A 14475-nucleotide genomic window follows, 5' to 3' on the forward strand; every position below is an offset into this window, starting at 1 on the left:
ATGGAGGTTCCATGGAGTGTAGACATTGTGGGTTCCGACAAGCCGCCATCAAAAGCTGTCAGGGGAGCGGGGTACGTTTCATGTGACATCTGAAATGTAAAGTTACCAAGTGACGAATACTTGCGCCAGTCCCTCATGCTGTAGACGTTGACTTGCATACTGTTGTATGTCCACGCCTTATTGGGGAAGAATGTTTGTGCTGTTCTCGCTGTACAACATCTAATACTTATTGGGATAAAAGCTTATTGTGGTGTCCACAAATTATTTCTGAACTTCTGCTCCTGTCGATTCACAAACATGCCACGTGTGCAAAATGCTGTATTTTTTGTCTTGTAATAGCAGCACATCTGTGATTATCTAAGATTTTAAAAAAACACACAATATCAACGTCCACGGGGTATGCCATCGAACAAAATCTTTTCAAGGTAAAAAAATATCTAACCCATAAATAAATTTGGTGTTTTCCATCGTCTCTATATACAAAATGAAATAATTTACTTAAATATTTTACACCTGCTCGCCGCAACAACAAAAAAAGTCTCCAGGAAAAAGTGCACAGTGTTTCCAAGTCCCTTGCGAGCCCCCTCCTCTGAGGCCTGAAATTTCAGATCCGAGGGAGAAAGTGTGTCAGGGTCATGGTGGGAGACACTCTGTTCCCGCGCTTTGTTCTTCCGTTCTTGCTCAGGGCGACATACATCCCCGGGTACCGCCAAGACTCGTAGGCATTGTAGTTGTTCGGCAAGAGCGTCTCTTTGAACTTGCATTCTTCATTGTAATGTTTCTAGAATAGACAAGGAAAGTTTTTTAAAATTTTCATTGTGTGAAAAAAACTTAACAGTTTCTCTAACAGGGTGGCTAAAACGTGATATTGTCGAAATGAAGCAATAGTAATTCTGTAGTAGGTGTTTCGATTTCTCACTATTACACAACTTAACAGCACTCTTTTTTTATCTAGCCCATAGCTCAAGTGACTAAATCAATCCTGCTAGGATTCCTACCTATAACTTATCAAAATTGTCCTAGATTTTCACAGCCTGTGCACCAGGGCATTCAGCTAAGCTACCGTATTCCTCAAGTAAGTGTAATGTAAATCACTGCTTCGTGGTTTTCTCCTACACTGTCATCTATCTGCTCCTTCCTTCACATGCCCTTCCTTCCCTCTTCTGTAGTGCCACAGCGCTTAGAAGCTACGTACATAGGGCTACATAGGTATCATTTCACAGTTTCTCTCCATCTTCTGCTTTCTCTTATTTCTTATTCTTCCTGCTCATGTTCTCCCACAAAACCATCTTGAAGAGGCCTAAAGGGGACACCTATATGACACATGCAGCTGACAGGACCTGCGAAAGCAAGCCACATACCAGAATTGAGACAGGAAGCGATACAAGGGCTTGACTTGAATGTGCGTGGCTACTGTATGAGCCAATGTATAAGCCAGTTTGAGGTTTCAGTGAGGTCTTTGGTCAAAATATGGTGATCAGTCAAATTCCATCTGCACATGGTTGATACAATAGACCACTTCAAGATTCAGCGGGATGGGAGCCTCAGCTCTGAATGAATACAGCAAAATGGGGTTAGAATCAATAGTCACAAAGGCACAAGAAGTAGCAGACATCCCCACATTTAGTTATGAGTATGGTCTGGAATGGCCTGTTATTGTATAGTATGGTATGGTGTGGTATGTCCTATCATTGTATACTATGGTATGGTGTCATATGGTCTGTCATTCTATAGTATGGTATGGCCTGGTATGGCCTGTCATTGTATAGTATGGTATGGTGTGGTATGGCCTATATGGTATGGTTTGGTTTGGCTTGCTATTGTATACTATGGTATGGTGTCATATGGCCTGTCATTCTAAAGTATGTTATGGTGTGGTATGGCCAGTCATTGTATAGTATAGTATGATGTGGTATGGCCAATCATTGTTTAGTATGGTATGGTGTCATATGGCCTGTCATTGCATAGTATAGTATGGTATGGTGTGCTATGGCCTGTCATTGTATAGTATGGTGTGGTATGGCATGTCATTGTATAGTATGGTTTGGTGTGGTATGGCCTATCATTGTATAGTATGGTATGGTGTGGTAAGGCCTATCATTGTATAGTATGGTTTGGTGTGGTATGGCCTATCATTGTTTAGTATGGTATGGTGTGGTGTGCTATGGCCTGTCATTGTATAGTATGGTTTGGTGTCATATGGCCTGTCATTGTATAGTATAGTATGGTATGATGTGTTGTGGCCTGCCATTGTATAGTATGGTATGGTGTGGTATGACCTGTACTTGTATAGTATGGTATGGTGTGGTATGGCTGTTATTGTTTAGTATGGTATGGTGTGGTATGGCCTATCATTGTATAGTATGGTATGATGTGTTGTGGCCTGCCATTGTATAGTATGGTATGGTGTGGTATGGCCTGCCATTGTATAGTATAGTATGGTGTGGCATGGCCTGTCATTGTATAGTATGGTATGATGTATTGTGGCCTGCCATTGTATAGTATGGTATGATGTGTTGTGGCCTGCCATTGTATAGTATGGTATGGTGTGGCCTATCATTGTATAGTATGGTATGGTGTGGTATGGCCTGCCATTTTATAGTATGGTATGATGTGTTGTGGCCTGCCATTGTATAGTATGGTATGGTGTGGTATGACCTGTACTTGTATAGTATGGTATGGTGTGGTATGGCCTGTACTTGTATAGTATGGTATGGTGTGGTATGGCCTGTTATTGTATAGTATGGTATGATGTGTTGTGGCCTGCCATTGTATAGTATGGTATGGTGTGGTATGGCCTGCCATTGTATAGTATAGTATGGTGTGGCATGGCCTGTCATTGTATAGTATGGTATGATGTATTGTGGCCTGCCATTGTATAGTATGGTATGATGTGTTGTGGCCTGCCATTGTATAGTATGGTATGGTGTGGTATGGCCTGTCATTCTATAGTATGGTATGTTGTGGTATGGCCTGCCATTGTATAGTATAGTATGGTGTGGTATGGCCTGCCATTGTATAGTATAGTATGGTGTGGTATGGCCTGTCATTGTATAGTATGGTATGGTGTGGTATGGCCTGCCATTGTATAGTATGGTATGGCCTGTCATTCTATTGTATGGTATGGTGTGGCATGGCCTGTCATTGTATAGTATGGTGTGGTATGGCTTGCCATTGTATAGTATGGTATGGTGTGGTATGGCCTGTCATTCTATAGTATGGTATGTTGTGGTATGGCCTGCCATTGTATAGTATAGTATGGTGTGGTATGGCCTGCCATTGTATAGTATAGTATGGTGTGGTATGGCCTGTCATTGTATAGTATGGTATGGTGTGGTATGGCCTGCCATTGTATAGTATGGTATGGCCTGTCATTCTATTGTATGGTATGGTGTGGCATGGCCTGTCATTGTATAGTATGGTGTGGTATGGCTTGTCATTCTATAGTATGGGATGGTGTGGTATGGCCTGTAATTGTATAGTATGTTATGGAGTAGTATGTCTTGTCTTTGTATAGTATGGTATGTCGTGGTATGGCCTATAGTGTTTAGCATGGTATGGCCTGTAATTGTACAGTATGGTGTGTTATCAACTGTTACTGTATAGTATGATATGGGATATTATTGTGTAACATGGCATGTATGGTTGTGATCAAATGGTATGGTATGTTATTGCCTGTGATTGTATACTATGGTATGGTATGTTATAGCGCATCAATGTATAGTTTGGTATGGTATGGTACAGGCTGTCATTTTATAGTATGGTGTGAGAAGTTGGCCTGATAGGTAGTGTTTCCAATTCTGGAACCACTGGTTATCAGTCCAAGCAAACCCCAAAGATGTCAGGTTGTAAGTCAACCTTGTAGACAAGCTATCCTAGTGGTAGCATGGACTAAGCAGCCTTAAAGGCTTAACTTAAGAGGTCGTGTTAAGCGAGCTTGTTTTACCACATACAATCCTGTAATCAAATGAAAGGACACCACACAAGTATATATTATAAAAATATATGTATTTATTACTAAATTACTCCCCAGTACTCTTTATGAGGAAAGGGGCACAAGCGTTAAATCAAAAGCACTGTTACACATATAAAGTTGCACGTTTATGGATGAGGGCGGGTGGCCACTCAGACCATATATCAAAAAAGTGGTATAAGTAACACTTTACGAACAATGGTTAGGCCTAGGGCCTAGAGATTCGCTGGGAGCAGTCAGGACAAGCAATGAAGAAGTCGGGAGTAGCCCACAGGAGACGGATGCAGCACGGAAAGTGCAGCGCGCACCAATGCACTGTCAATGGTGCGTAAAAGTCAGTTAAAGTGAATAAAAAGATACTTCCGCTGAACCTAGGAACACAAAACTTTAGACACAGACCCTAGAGGTGTGTACCAGTGTAAAGACACCGGCGTTGCAAAGTTACCTCACCCACAGGCCGTGGGTGCACAGGGTCGAAGTGGCGTCGGGTTCTGTCACGCAGGTTCTGGGTGCTTGGAGCTGTTGCAGCTGCAGGCGCTGTGAAGCAGAAGTGTCCGGTGCGATCCAAGGGTGGATCGATGTAGAAAAGTACCTGAAAGCAGAGGGGACAGAGTCTGGGTCACTCAGCAGTGACCAGGGTGGAACCAGGACGGAACCAGGCAATGTCGGGCGCAATCAGGCGGTTGTCGATAGGCTTCTCTCCGCTGTCACGTGGGCTCTGGGGCATCTGCGACGTCCAGGAGCAGGTCACGATCTGTCCCACGTAGGCTCTCGCCGTCAGCACCGTCGGCTTGAAGATTGTAGCAAACAGCACTTGGCAAAAGCAATCCACGCGGAACCGGGAGATTGCTTATCACTCGAACCAGGAGGGTCAGAGTGGGTGCTCCTTTTCACAGGAGCTGGTGCAGATCTGGAGCAACCAGAAAAGCAAGTCGTATTTCGAAGTTCGTCGGCACAGGGGCCACAAGCCAGCTGGCAAGTGACCGGGCCAACGCGTCGAGCGCACACAAGCAGAAGGGCCCCACGCAGCACTCAGCGAGTGTGGAGGGGTGAGCTTTGGTGCAAGTGGAGCTCGGGGCTGGGGCTTCTCAAACCCCGGTGTACAGCTTCGAGGGTCACTCGTGGGCCGCACGGTCAGCGTCTCGTGGCCTTTTCAAGATGGCGTGCCCCACGCTTCCGGTCGCCTCCACGGGTCTCAGCTCTGCAGGGACTGTGGATCGGGCAGGTAGAAGGCAGGCAAGCTTGATCTCGTCGATCTCTGTCGCTCGAGTTCCGGCGGGAACTGCAACAAAGCAAGGGTCGAGGGCTGGATGGTGCCTGTTTGCACAGGGTGGTCACTCCTTGACCACAAGGGAGATTCTTCAGTCTTCTCACGTCGTGTAGAAAGTCGAAGGGTCCAGATTTCGTTTCTTATGTTTCTTCAGGATGATCTGAGGTCCGTTGGGACTGCTCCCCCTCTTATTCGAATCTAGGGGGTTGGACATCCTGCTAGGTCCCCTCCTATGGGTGGGACCCAGGAAGGGGGTGGTTACACCCCTCTCCTTTGATCCTGGCTGCGCTGGGACAGGGGCTGGGAGGCCCCAGAACCGGTTTGGCCGGATCCTGCAAGGGGCAGCCTTGTGCTCCCCAGGCAGTGTCTGGTTTCATTGAAACCTCCCTACTCCAATCCACTATCTCCTGTCTGGGGTGGTTTGACACCGCCCTGTGACAGGAAACTCTTTGTCCAGGCCTCCTCTGCCGGGTTTCGGTCAGCAGCAGGAGGTCAGACCCGTGTCTGTGGCAGGGGCATCCATTTTGTGGATCTGAGGCTCATTTTAAATCAACCGCGTTTCAGTAAAGTAACATGTCTTCTCCCTCTAGGAGGGTGGAATGCTACCCCCGTCGCCAGAACTGGCGAGGGGGTAGTATTCCAATTCGTATGACACCTTACACGACATGTTTTGATAAAGCCAAACCAAAGTTGCTATATAACCGCGAGGATTATAAGGCGCTTAAGAGTATATGGTATGGCGTTATCCCGGATCAGCTTAGGGAGTTGTTCCCGACAGCTGCAGACAGGCTCAGCTCATGCCAGAGCACCATCTCACATAAAACCACGCACTCTGCCTCCAGGATTGATGAGGCCTTCCATAGGAGTGGCTTACAGGCTATATATGTGTCCAGATATAGGTTTAGATATAGGTATACTATATCTAAGCAAGGGGTGATTACACCCACTTGCCCCAGCTGAGTGATCAGCCAGTTGTGTCAATTTAGATAGCCAGCCAGGGGTGGCAAAAGATATGCTGCAGCCCCTGGTAGGCCTTGGATGCACCTATGCCCTGGGCACCTATAGTGCTCTGTACAGGGGCTGATAAGGTGACCCAAGCCAATCTAGTTATGCACCTAGGGTACATGGAATCCATTTTACAGAGAGAGCAGATAGCCTGGGGCCCTGATTAGCAGGGAACCAGGCCAACTAAGTCGAAAACCAGCTAAACACAGGCAAAAAATCTGGGGTAACCATAGTCAGGTAGCCACCTTCCTACATAACCCCCCCCCAAACGAAAGGAGATAAGGCTATCCTTGTCCAGGTAAGCCTTTATTGCCTGAGTGGCCATATAAGGAAGTACCTGCACTAGCATGGGTACCCCCTGTCTCATGGTCCACTAAGCAGTCCCTCACCCTTGGGGTATCAGAGGGTCTCCACCATAGGGAATCACTACCTTGGGTGTGTCTTTGCAAGTTAGAAGGCTGGTTTGGATATGGAGTTTTGAAGTGAGGCTCCACTAATTTAGGACTCAGCTTCCTCCAATTATCTTCCACCATGTGTGCCCTTCTCTCTTCAACTGAGTTGCACTGTGCTCTCAGGGTCAACCTCTGGCTACCTAAAGCTGGAGGCTGGGTCCCTCTGTGTGGCTTGCTGGTGGGACAGTTCAGGTTTGGGCCCTTTGGGTCCCAGGTTTGGCTGTGCCCAACAGCATCCATCTGTGGGAGGTCCCTAACTGTTTTTAAGGGGGCTCCCTCAGGAGTTTTTAAAGTTTTCACCTTACTAGGCCTCCTAGTTTTGGTGCCCCTAATCTGTTGATGGGGGTGCTTTATTTGACAGGGGGCCCTCTGGGTCTCACTGTCCTTCTTGTCCTCTGCAGCCCTGGGCTGACTAAGGCAAGGTAGAGAGGGGCAGGTTACCTGCTCCAGACTGGATCCCACCTGAGAAGGGTCCACTGCCATCAGAGGCTCTGTCAGGCCGGGCCTAACAACCTCTGGGGCAGTTCCTTCATCAGGGGTAAGATCAGTTCCCTGAGGAGGCTGATCCTGTCCTACTGTCTGGTGAGGGGGAGATTTCTCTTCCTCCTCCATGCTCTCAGTTTGGGTGGAGTGATCCATCATTTCAGGCTTCACAACACACATATCTGTTTGAGTTTGGGCTGTGGCCATCACAGCCCCACCAACCTTTTCAGGAGGAGACTCAGTTTGGGTTTCTGCTGTTATCATAACAGCTTTGCTATTCTGTCTTGGAAGAGCTTCTGGTAAAGATGGGGCAGAGAGTTGCTCAGCCCTACCAACCTTGTCAGGAAGGACATCTTGAATTGGGGCTATAGCCAGTACAGCCCCACTAACCTTTCCATTGGAATTTACCATTCTAGAATGGATTTTCTGTTCAACCTCAGCCCAGGCTGAGATTTCCAAATCATTACCCAGTAGACAGTCTACAGGCAAGTTTGGTGACACTGCCACTCTCTTTGGGCCAATGACACCTCCCCAGCTGAGACTTACTACTGCCATGGGATGATTTGTTTGGATACCATCAATGTTTGTTACCTGGTATGTGGCACCTGGTAAAAGTTGCTTAGAGGGGACTATACAGTCAGCCACCATGGTGATGCTAGCCCCTGTGTCTCTAAAAGCTTCAACTTTCAAACCATTGATGATGGGTTCTTGTCTATATTTGCTCAAGGTATTTGGGCAAACAGAGAAGTTGGCAAACCCCATGCCAGTCTCATAAACAAGATCATTTGGGGATGGGGACCTGGATAGGCCAGGGTCCCCTTGGGCTCCAAAAGTAAACCCACCCAGATTCCTGGGTGTGCTCCCACTTCCTGGGGGGTTACTGCTGACAGTAACAGGAGGTGTTGGAGCTGGCTTTGGAGGTATGTTTTCTTTATTGCCATTCTTGGGACAACAGCTGTCTGTTTTGTAATGCCCAACCTGTTTACAGGCATGACAATAAGGCTTTTTCTCAGTTGATGAAGTGTCTTGGGACCCACCCCCCTTCTTGGAGTTTTGGGGCCCTGGGGAAGTGTTTTCTTTACTTTTATCCCCACCCTTATCTTGAGGCTTGGTAGACTCCTTCTTCTGGTTATTGTCCTGATTCTTAGGCCTAATCCTGGTTCTGACCCACTTATCTGCCCTCTTTCCCAATTCTTGGGGAGAGGTCAAATCTGAGTCCACCAGGTGCTGGTGTAAGAGCTGGTTCTGACAATTACTAAGGATCTGCTCCCTCATAATCAAATTATACAATCCTGTGAAGTCATGTACTTTGCTGCCATTCAGCCAACCCTCCAGAGCCTTAGTTGCACAATCAACAAAATCAGTCCAGTCCTGAGTCTGTGTCTTCTGGGTATCTCTGAACTTTAACCTGTATTGTTCAGTGGTTAAGCCAAACCCATCTATTAGAACACTCTTCAGGACTTTGTAATTGTTGGCATCCTCATGTCTGACAGTGAGGAGCCTATCTCTCCCTTTCTCTGAAAAGGAGTACCATAAGATTGCTGCCCACTGTTCCTCAGGAACCTGCTGTACCATGCAGGCTCTCTCCAGAGCAGTCATCCATTTGTGGATGTCATCCCCTTCCTTGTAGGGGGGCACAATCTTTGTCAGGTTTCTACTATCATAGGACCTGGGTTTCTCTTTAGGAATATTGCTGCCACCAGTGGCATCTAAGCCACACAATTTTCTTTCTCTTGCTAAAGCAAGTTTAGCTTGAGCCAAGGCTACCTCTTCCCTTTCTATTTGGAGTTGGACAGCCCTCATCCTGGCCCTATGCTCTTTTCTCTGGGAGGAAGTCATTCCTCTTTGAGATTCTCTTGAGGCACTAGAAAGATGAGAATCCCTTGATAGAGATCTCACCCTCCTGTTACCTGGGAGAATGTGGTTATGAGATCTGGAGTGGTGCTGGCCCTCTCCATTCCCATGTAGGTCCAAGTTGGCCTGGTTAAGCCTGGCAACCTGTACCTGGTTTCCCTCCTGATCCTGATCTTCAGGCTCTTCTACATCAGAGCCTTCCTCTTCCTCTTCCTCCTCCTCTTCTTCTTCTGGAAGATTCTCATTCTCAGGGGAGTTTATCCCTTCACCTGAATCTAAGGGAGCCTGACTCACCTTATCTAGATCATCCTTTTCTAGGAGAGCTACTAGGGAAGGAATGGTAGGGCCTCTGCCCTTTTTTAGCCCCCTGGCTGTGCACAAGGCACTCAGGTCTTTGTGGCTAAGGTTGTCATATCTGGATGTTGTCCCTATAGGATCAACTATTACAGGAGCAGAGCCTGAAGCTCTACCTGTATCAGACATGACTGCTAGTGAGGTGTAAGTGGTGCACTTACCTACACTAAGTGGTTTCCTACTGTACCTTGCTAGTGAGTTGTAGTCAGGGTGTGCTAATCCCTTTAATCTACAACTACTAAGTTCAGTAGAACTTAATATGCTAAGCTTTTGATTTATATGTACCTAGAGGTACTTGATGTGATCTTTCAATTTGATAAAGATTGCAATGGTAAAACAAACAGCAAGCTCAAATCCGCACCGCTGCACACCAATGTGAGAAGTTGGCCTGATAGGTAGTGTTTCCAATTCTGGAACCACTGGTTATCAGTCCAAGCAAACCCCAAAGATGTCAGGTTGTAAGTCAACCTTGTAGACAAGCTATCCTAGTGGTAGCATGGACTAAGCAGCCTTAAAGGCTTAACTTAAGAGGTCGTGTTAAGCGAGCTTGTTTTACCACATACAATCCTGTAATCAAATGAAAGGACACCACACAAGTATATATTATAAAAATATATGTATTTATTACTAAATTACTCCCCAGTACTCTTTATGAGGAAAGGGGCACAAGCGTTAAATCAAAAGCACTGTTACACATATAAAGTTGCACGTTTATGGATGAGGGCGGGTGGCCACTCAGACCATATATCAAAAAAGTGGTATAAGTAACACTTTACGAACAATGGTTAGGCCTAGGGCCTAGAGATTCGCTGGGAGCAGTCAGGACAAGCAATGAAGAAGTCGGGAGTAGCCCACAGGAGACGGATGCAGCACGGAAAGTGCAGCGCGCACCAATGCACTGTCAATGGTGCGTAAAAGTCAGTTAAAGTGAATAAAAAGATACTTCCGCTGAACCTAGGAACACAAAACTTTAGACACAGACCCTAGAGGTGTGTACCAGTGTAAAGACACCGGCGTTGCAAAGTTACCTCACCCACAGGCCGTGGGTGCACAGGGTCGAAGTGGCGTCGGGTTCTGTCACGCAGGTTCTGGGTGCTTGGAGCTGTTGCAGCTGCAGGCGCTGTGAAGCAGAAGTGTCCGGTGCGATCCAAGGGTGGATCGATGTAGAAAAGTACCTGAAAGCAGAGGGGACAGAGTCTGGGTCACTCAGCAGTGACCAGGGTGGAACCAGGACGGAACCAGGCAATGTCGGGCGCAATCAGGCGGTTGTCGATAGGCTTCTCTCCGCTGTCACGTGGGCTCTGGGGCATCTGCGACGTCCAGGAGCAGGTCACGATCTGTCCCACGTAGGCTCTCGCCGTCAGCACCGTCGGCTTGAAGATTGTAGCAAACAGCACTTGGCAAAAGCAATCCACGCGGAACCGGGAGATTGCTTATCACTCGAACCAGGAGGGTCAGAGTGGGTGCTCCTTTTCACAGGAGCTGGTGCAGATCTGGAGCAACCAGAAAAGCAAGTCGTATTTCGAAGTTCATCGGCACAGGGGCCACAAGCCAGCTGGCAAGTGACCGGGCCAACGCGTCGAGCGCACACAAGCAGAAGGGCCCCACGCAGCACTCAGCGAGTGTGGAGGGGTGAGCTTTGGTGCAAGTGGAGCTCGGGGCTGGGGCTTCTCAAACCCCGGTGTACAGCTTCGAGGGTCACTCGTGGGCCGCACGGTCAGCGTCTCGTGGCCTTTTCAAGATGGCGTGCCCCACGCTTCCGGTCGCCTCCACGGGTCTCAGCTCTGCAGGGACTGTGGATCGGGCAGGTAGAAGGCAGGCAAGCTTGATCTCGTCGATCTCTGTCGCTCGAGTTCCGGCGGGAACTGCAACAAAGCAAGGGTCGAGGGCTGGATGGTGCCTGTTTGCACAGGGTGGTCACTCCTTGACCACAAGGGAGATTCTTCAGTCTTCTCACGTCGTGTAGAAAGTCGAAGGGTCCAGATTTCGTTTCTTATGTTTCTTCAGGATGATCTGAGGTCCGTTGGGACTGCTCCCCCTCTTATTCGAATCTAGGGGGTTGGACATCCTGCTAGGTCCCCTCCTATGGGTGGGACCCAGGAAGGGGGTGGTTACACCCCTCTCCTTTGATCCTGGCTGCGCTGGGACAGGGGCTGGGAGGCCCCAGAACCGGTTTGGCCGGATCCTGCAAGGGGCAGCCTTGTGCTCCCCAGGCAGTGTCTGGTTTCATTGAAACCTCCCTACTCCAATCCACTATCTCCTGTCTGGGGTGGTTTGACACCGCCCTGTGACAGGAAACTCTTTGTCCAGGCCTCCTCTGCCGGGTTTCGGTCAGCAGCAGGAGGTCAGACCCGTGTCTGTGGCAGGGGCATCCATTTTGTGGATCTGAGGCTCATTTTAAATCAACCGCGTTTCAGTAAAGTAACATGTCTTCTCCCTCTAGGAGGGTGGAATGCTACCCCCGTCGCCAGAACTGGCGAGGGGGTAGTATTCCAATTCGTATGACACCTTACACGACATGTTTTGATAAAGCCAAACCAAAGTTGCTATATAACCGCGAGGATTATAAGGCGCTTAAGAGTATATGGTATGGCGTTATCCCGGATCAGCTTAGGGAGTTGTTCCCGACAGCTGCAGACAGGCTCAGCTCATGCCAGAGCACCATCTCACATAAAACCACGCACTCTGCCTCCAGGATTGATGAGGCCTTCCATAGGAGTGGCTTACAGGCTATATATGTGTCCAGATATAGGTTTAGATATAGGTATACTATATCTAAGCAAGGGGTGATTACACCCACTTGCCCCAGCTGAGTGATCAGCCAGTTGTGTCAATTTAGATAGCCAGCCAGGGGTGGCAAAAGATATGCTGCAGCCCCTGGTAGGCCTTGGATGCACCTATGCCCTGGGCACCTATAGTGCTCTGTACAGGGGCTGATAAGGTGACCCAAGCCAATCTAGTTATGCACCTAGGGTACATGGAATCCATTTTACAGAGAGAGCAGATAGCCTGGGGCCCTGATTAGCAGGGAACCAGGCCAACTAAGTCGAAAACCAGCTAAACACAGGCAAAAAATCTGGGGTAACCATAGTCAGGTAGCCACCTTCCTACATATGGTGTGGCTTGTCATTGTTTAGAATAGAGAGTTATGGAAGGACCTGTCATTGTACAGTATGGTATGGTCTGTCATGGTAAGACATGATCAGTGGCAACTCCTCTGTTAAGGCTCTCTGAGCAGTGCAAAAAGGAAAAATATAATTATAATAATTCAACGTTATTTTCATTTTATTTTTCAGTACTGAGTCTGAGCCAGTCTAGGGTGTGGCGGCGGGCCTAGGCTTTCGTGATGAGCAGTAAGGAGTAATGGTTGGCACCATAAGTGTGCATGCCAGTTTGACTGGCCGTCTTTAAACATCCAAACCAACATGCAAATTTTTCCACCCGCTCTGTTGGACAGCCAGGTGCACTACTGTCCCAGGCACTGTCTGAGCGGCAAATCAGGCCACTAAAACCAATCACATTGGTACTTCAATGCTGGTAAGAAAAAAAATAGAAAAAATAGGGGTTTTCCTTGATAATCCTACTGCATCTGAGCAAGAACTCAACTGTGGAATGAGACAATAATGCGGAGGAAAAAATAAACCAATATTTCTAAAGGGAAAAAATAGGGTAAAAAAATAAGGGAAAAAATAGGGTAAAAAAATAAGGGAAAAAAATTAATTGATCCCTATCACCAAGACTTAGATCTCTATACTTCTCTTCTTTTTTTTATATAACCCAGATACCAACTACAAGAGTAGTAGTCAAACATATTATTTTTATTTTTTTTATAACAAAAAAGCACACACCGCCAGCATGACAGCAGCATTGTGATTAGCTTAGGGGAGTTTGGGAGGCTGTGTGCTGCTGGGAGTTGACTGGCACGGAGGAGGATGGAGGAGAGGCGGCAGATGTCAGGCAAGTCATCTATTCTTTTACTTTCCATTCCACCACCCCGCTGCCCACCTCTTCTGTCCGCAGCAGCCGACACTGGGTGTGGTATGGCAAAGCTGCTTTCTGAGGTGTGAGAAGTTGGCCTGATATGTAGTGTTTCCAATTCTGGAACCACTGGGTATCAGTCCAAACAAACCCCAAAGATGTCTGGTTGTAAGTCAACCTTGTTAGACAAGCTATCCTAGTGGTAGCATGGACTAAGCAGCCTAAAAGGCTTAACTTAAGAGGTCGTGTTAAGCGAGCTGTTTTACCACATACAATCCTGTAAACAAATGAAAGGACACCACACAAGTATATATTATAAAAATATATGTATTTATTTCTAAATTACTCCCCAGTACTCTTTATGAGGAAAGGGGCACAAGCGTTAAATCAAAAGCACTGTTACACATATAAAGTTGCACAATTATGGATGAGGGCGGGTGGCCACTCAGACCATATATTAAAAAAGTGGTATAAGTAACACTTATCGAACAATGGTTAGGCCTAGGGCCTAGAGATTCGCTGGGAGCAGTCAGGACTAGCAATGATGAAGTCGGGAGTAGCCCACAGGAGACGGGTGCAGCACGGAAAGTGCGGCGCGCACCAATGCACTGTCAATGGTGCGTAAAAGTCAGTTAAAGTGAATTAAAAGATACTTCCGCTAAACCTAGGAACACAAAACTTTAGACACAGACCCTAGAGGTGTGTACCAGTGTATAGACACCGGCGTTGCAATGTTACCTCACCCACAGGCCGTGGGTGCACAGGGTCGAAGTGGCGTCGGGTTCTGTCACGCAGGTTCTTGGTGCTTGAAGCTGTTGCAGCTGCAGGCGCTGTGAAGCAGAAGTGTCCGGGGCGATCCAAGAGTGGATCGAAGTAGAAAAGTACCTGAAAGCAGAGGGGACAGAGTCTGGGTCACTCAGCAGTGACCAGGGTGGAACCAGGACGGAACCAGGCAATGTCGGGCGCAATCAGGCGGTTGTCGATAGGCTTCTCTCCGCTGTCACGTGGGCTTTGGGGCATCTGCGACGTCCAGGAGCAGGTCACGATCTGTCCCACGTAGGCTCTCGCCGTCAGCACTGTCGGCTTCAAGATTGCAGCAAACAGCA

At 47.7% G+C, this 14475-nt stretch overlaps 1 protein-coding gene across 1 annotated transcript in view; it reads right to left on the reverse strand.

Moving 5' to 3' along the window:
• Positions 1 to 421: 421 nt before the first annotated feature.
• Positions 422 to 14475, reverse strand: part of LOC147729193 (fibroblast growth factor 4B-like) — a 42319-nt gene continuing 28265 nt past the window's right edge. The window contains exon 3 of the mRNA XM_086959883.1: positions 422 to 781. Within this exon, the coding sequence (XP_086816009.1) occupies positions 605 to 781 (177 nt within the window). The 3' untranslated portion in view covers positions 422 to 604. The remainder of the gene's footprint in view (positions 782 to 14475) is intronic.

Source organism: Lissotriton vulgaris, chromosome 2_2, assembly GCF_964263255.1.
Source record: "Lissotriton vulgaris chromosome 2_2, aLisVul1.2, whole genome shotgun sequence".
Taxonomy (NCBI): Eukaryota; Metazoa; Chordata; class Amphibia; order Caudata; family Salamandridae; genus Lissotriton; species Lissotriton vulgaris.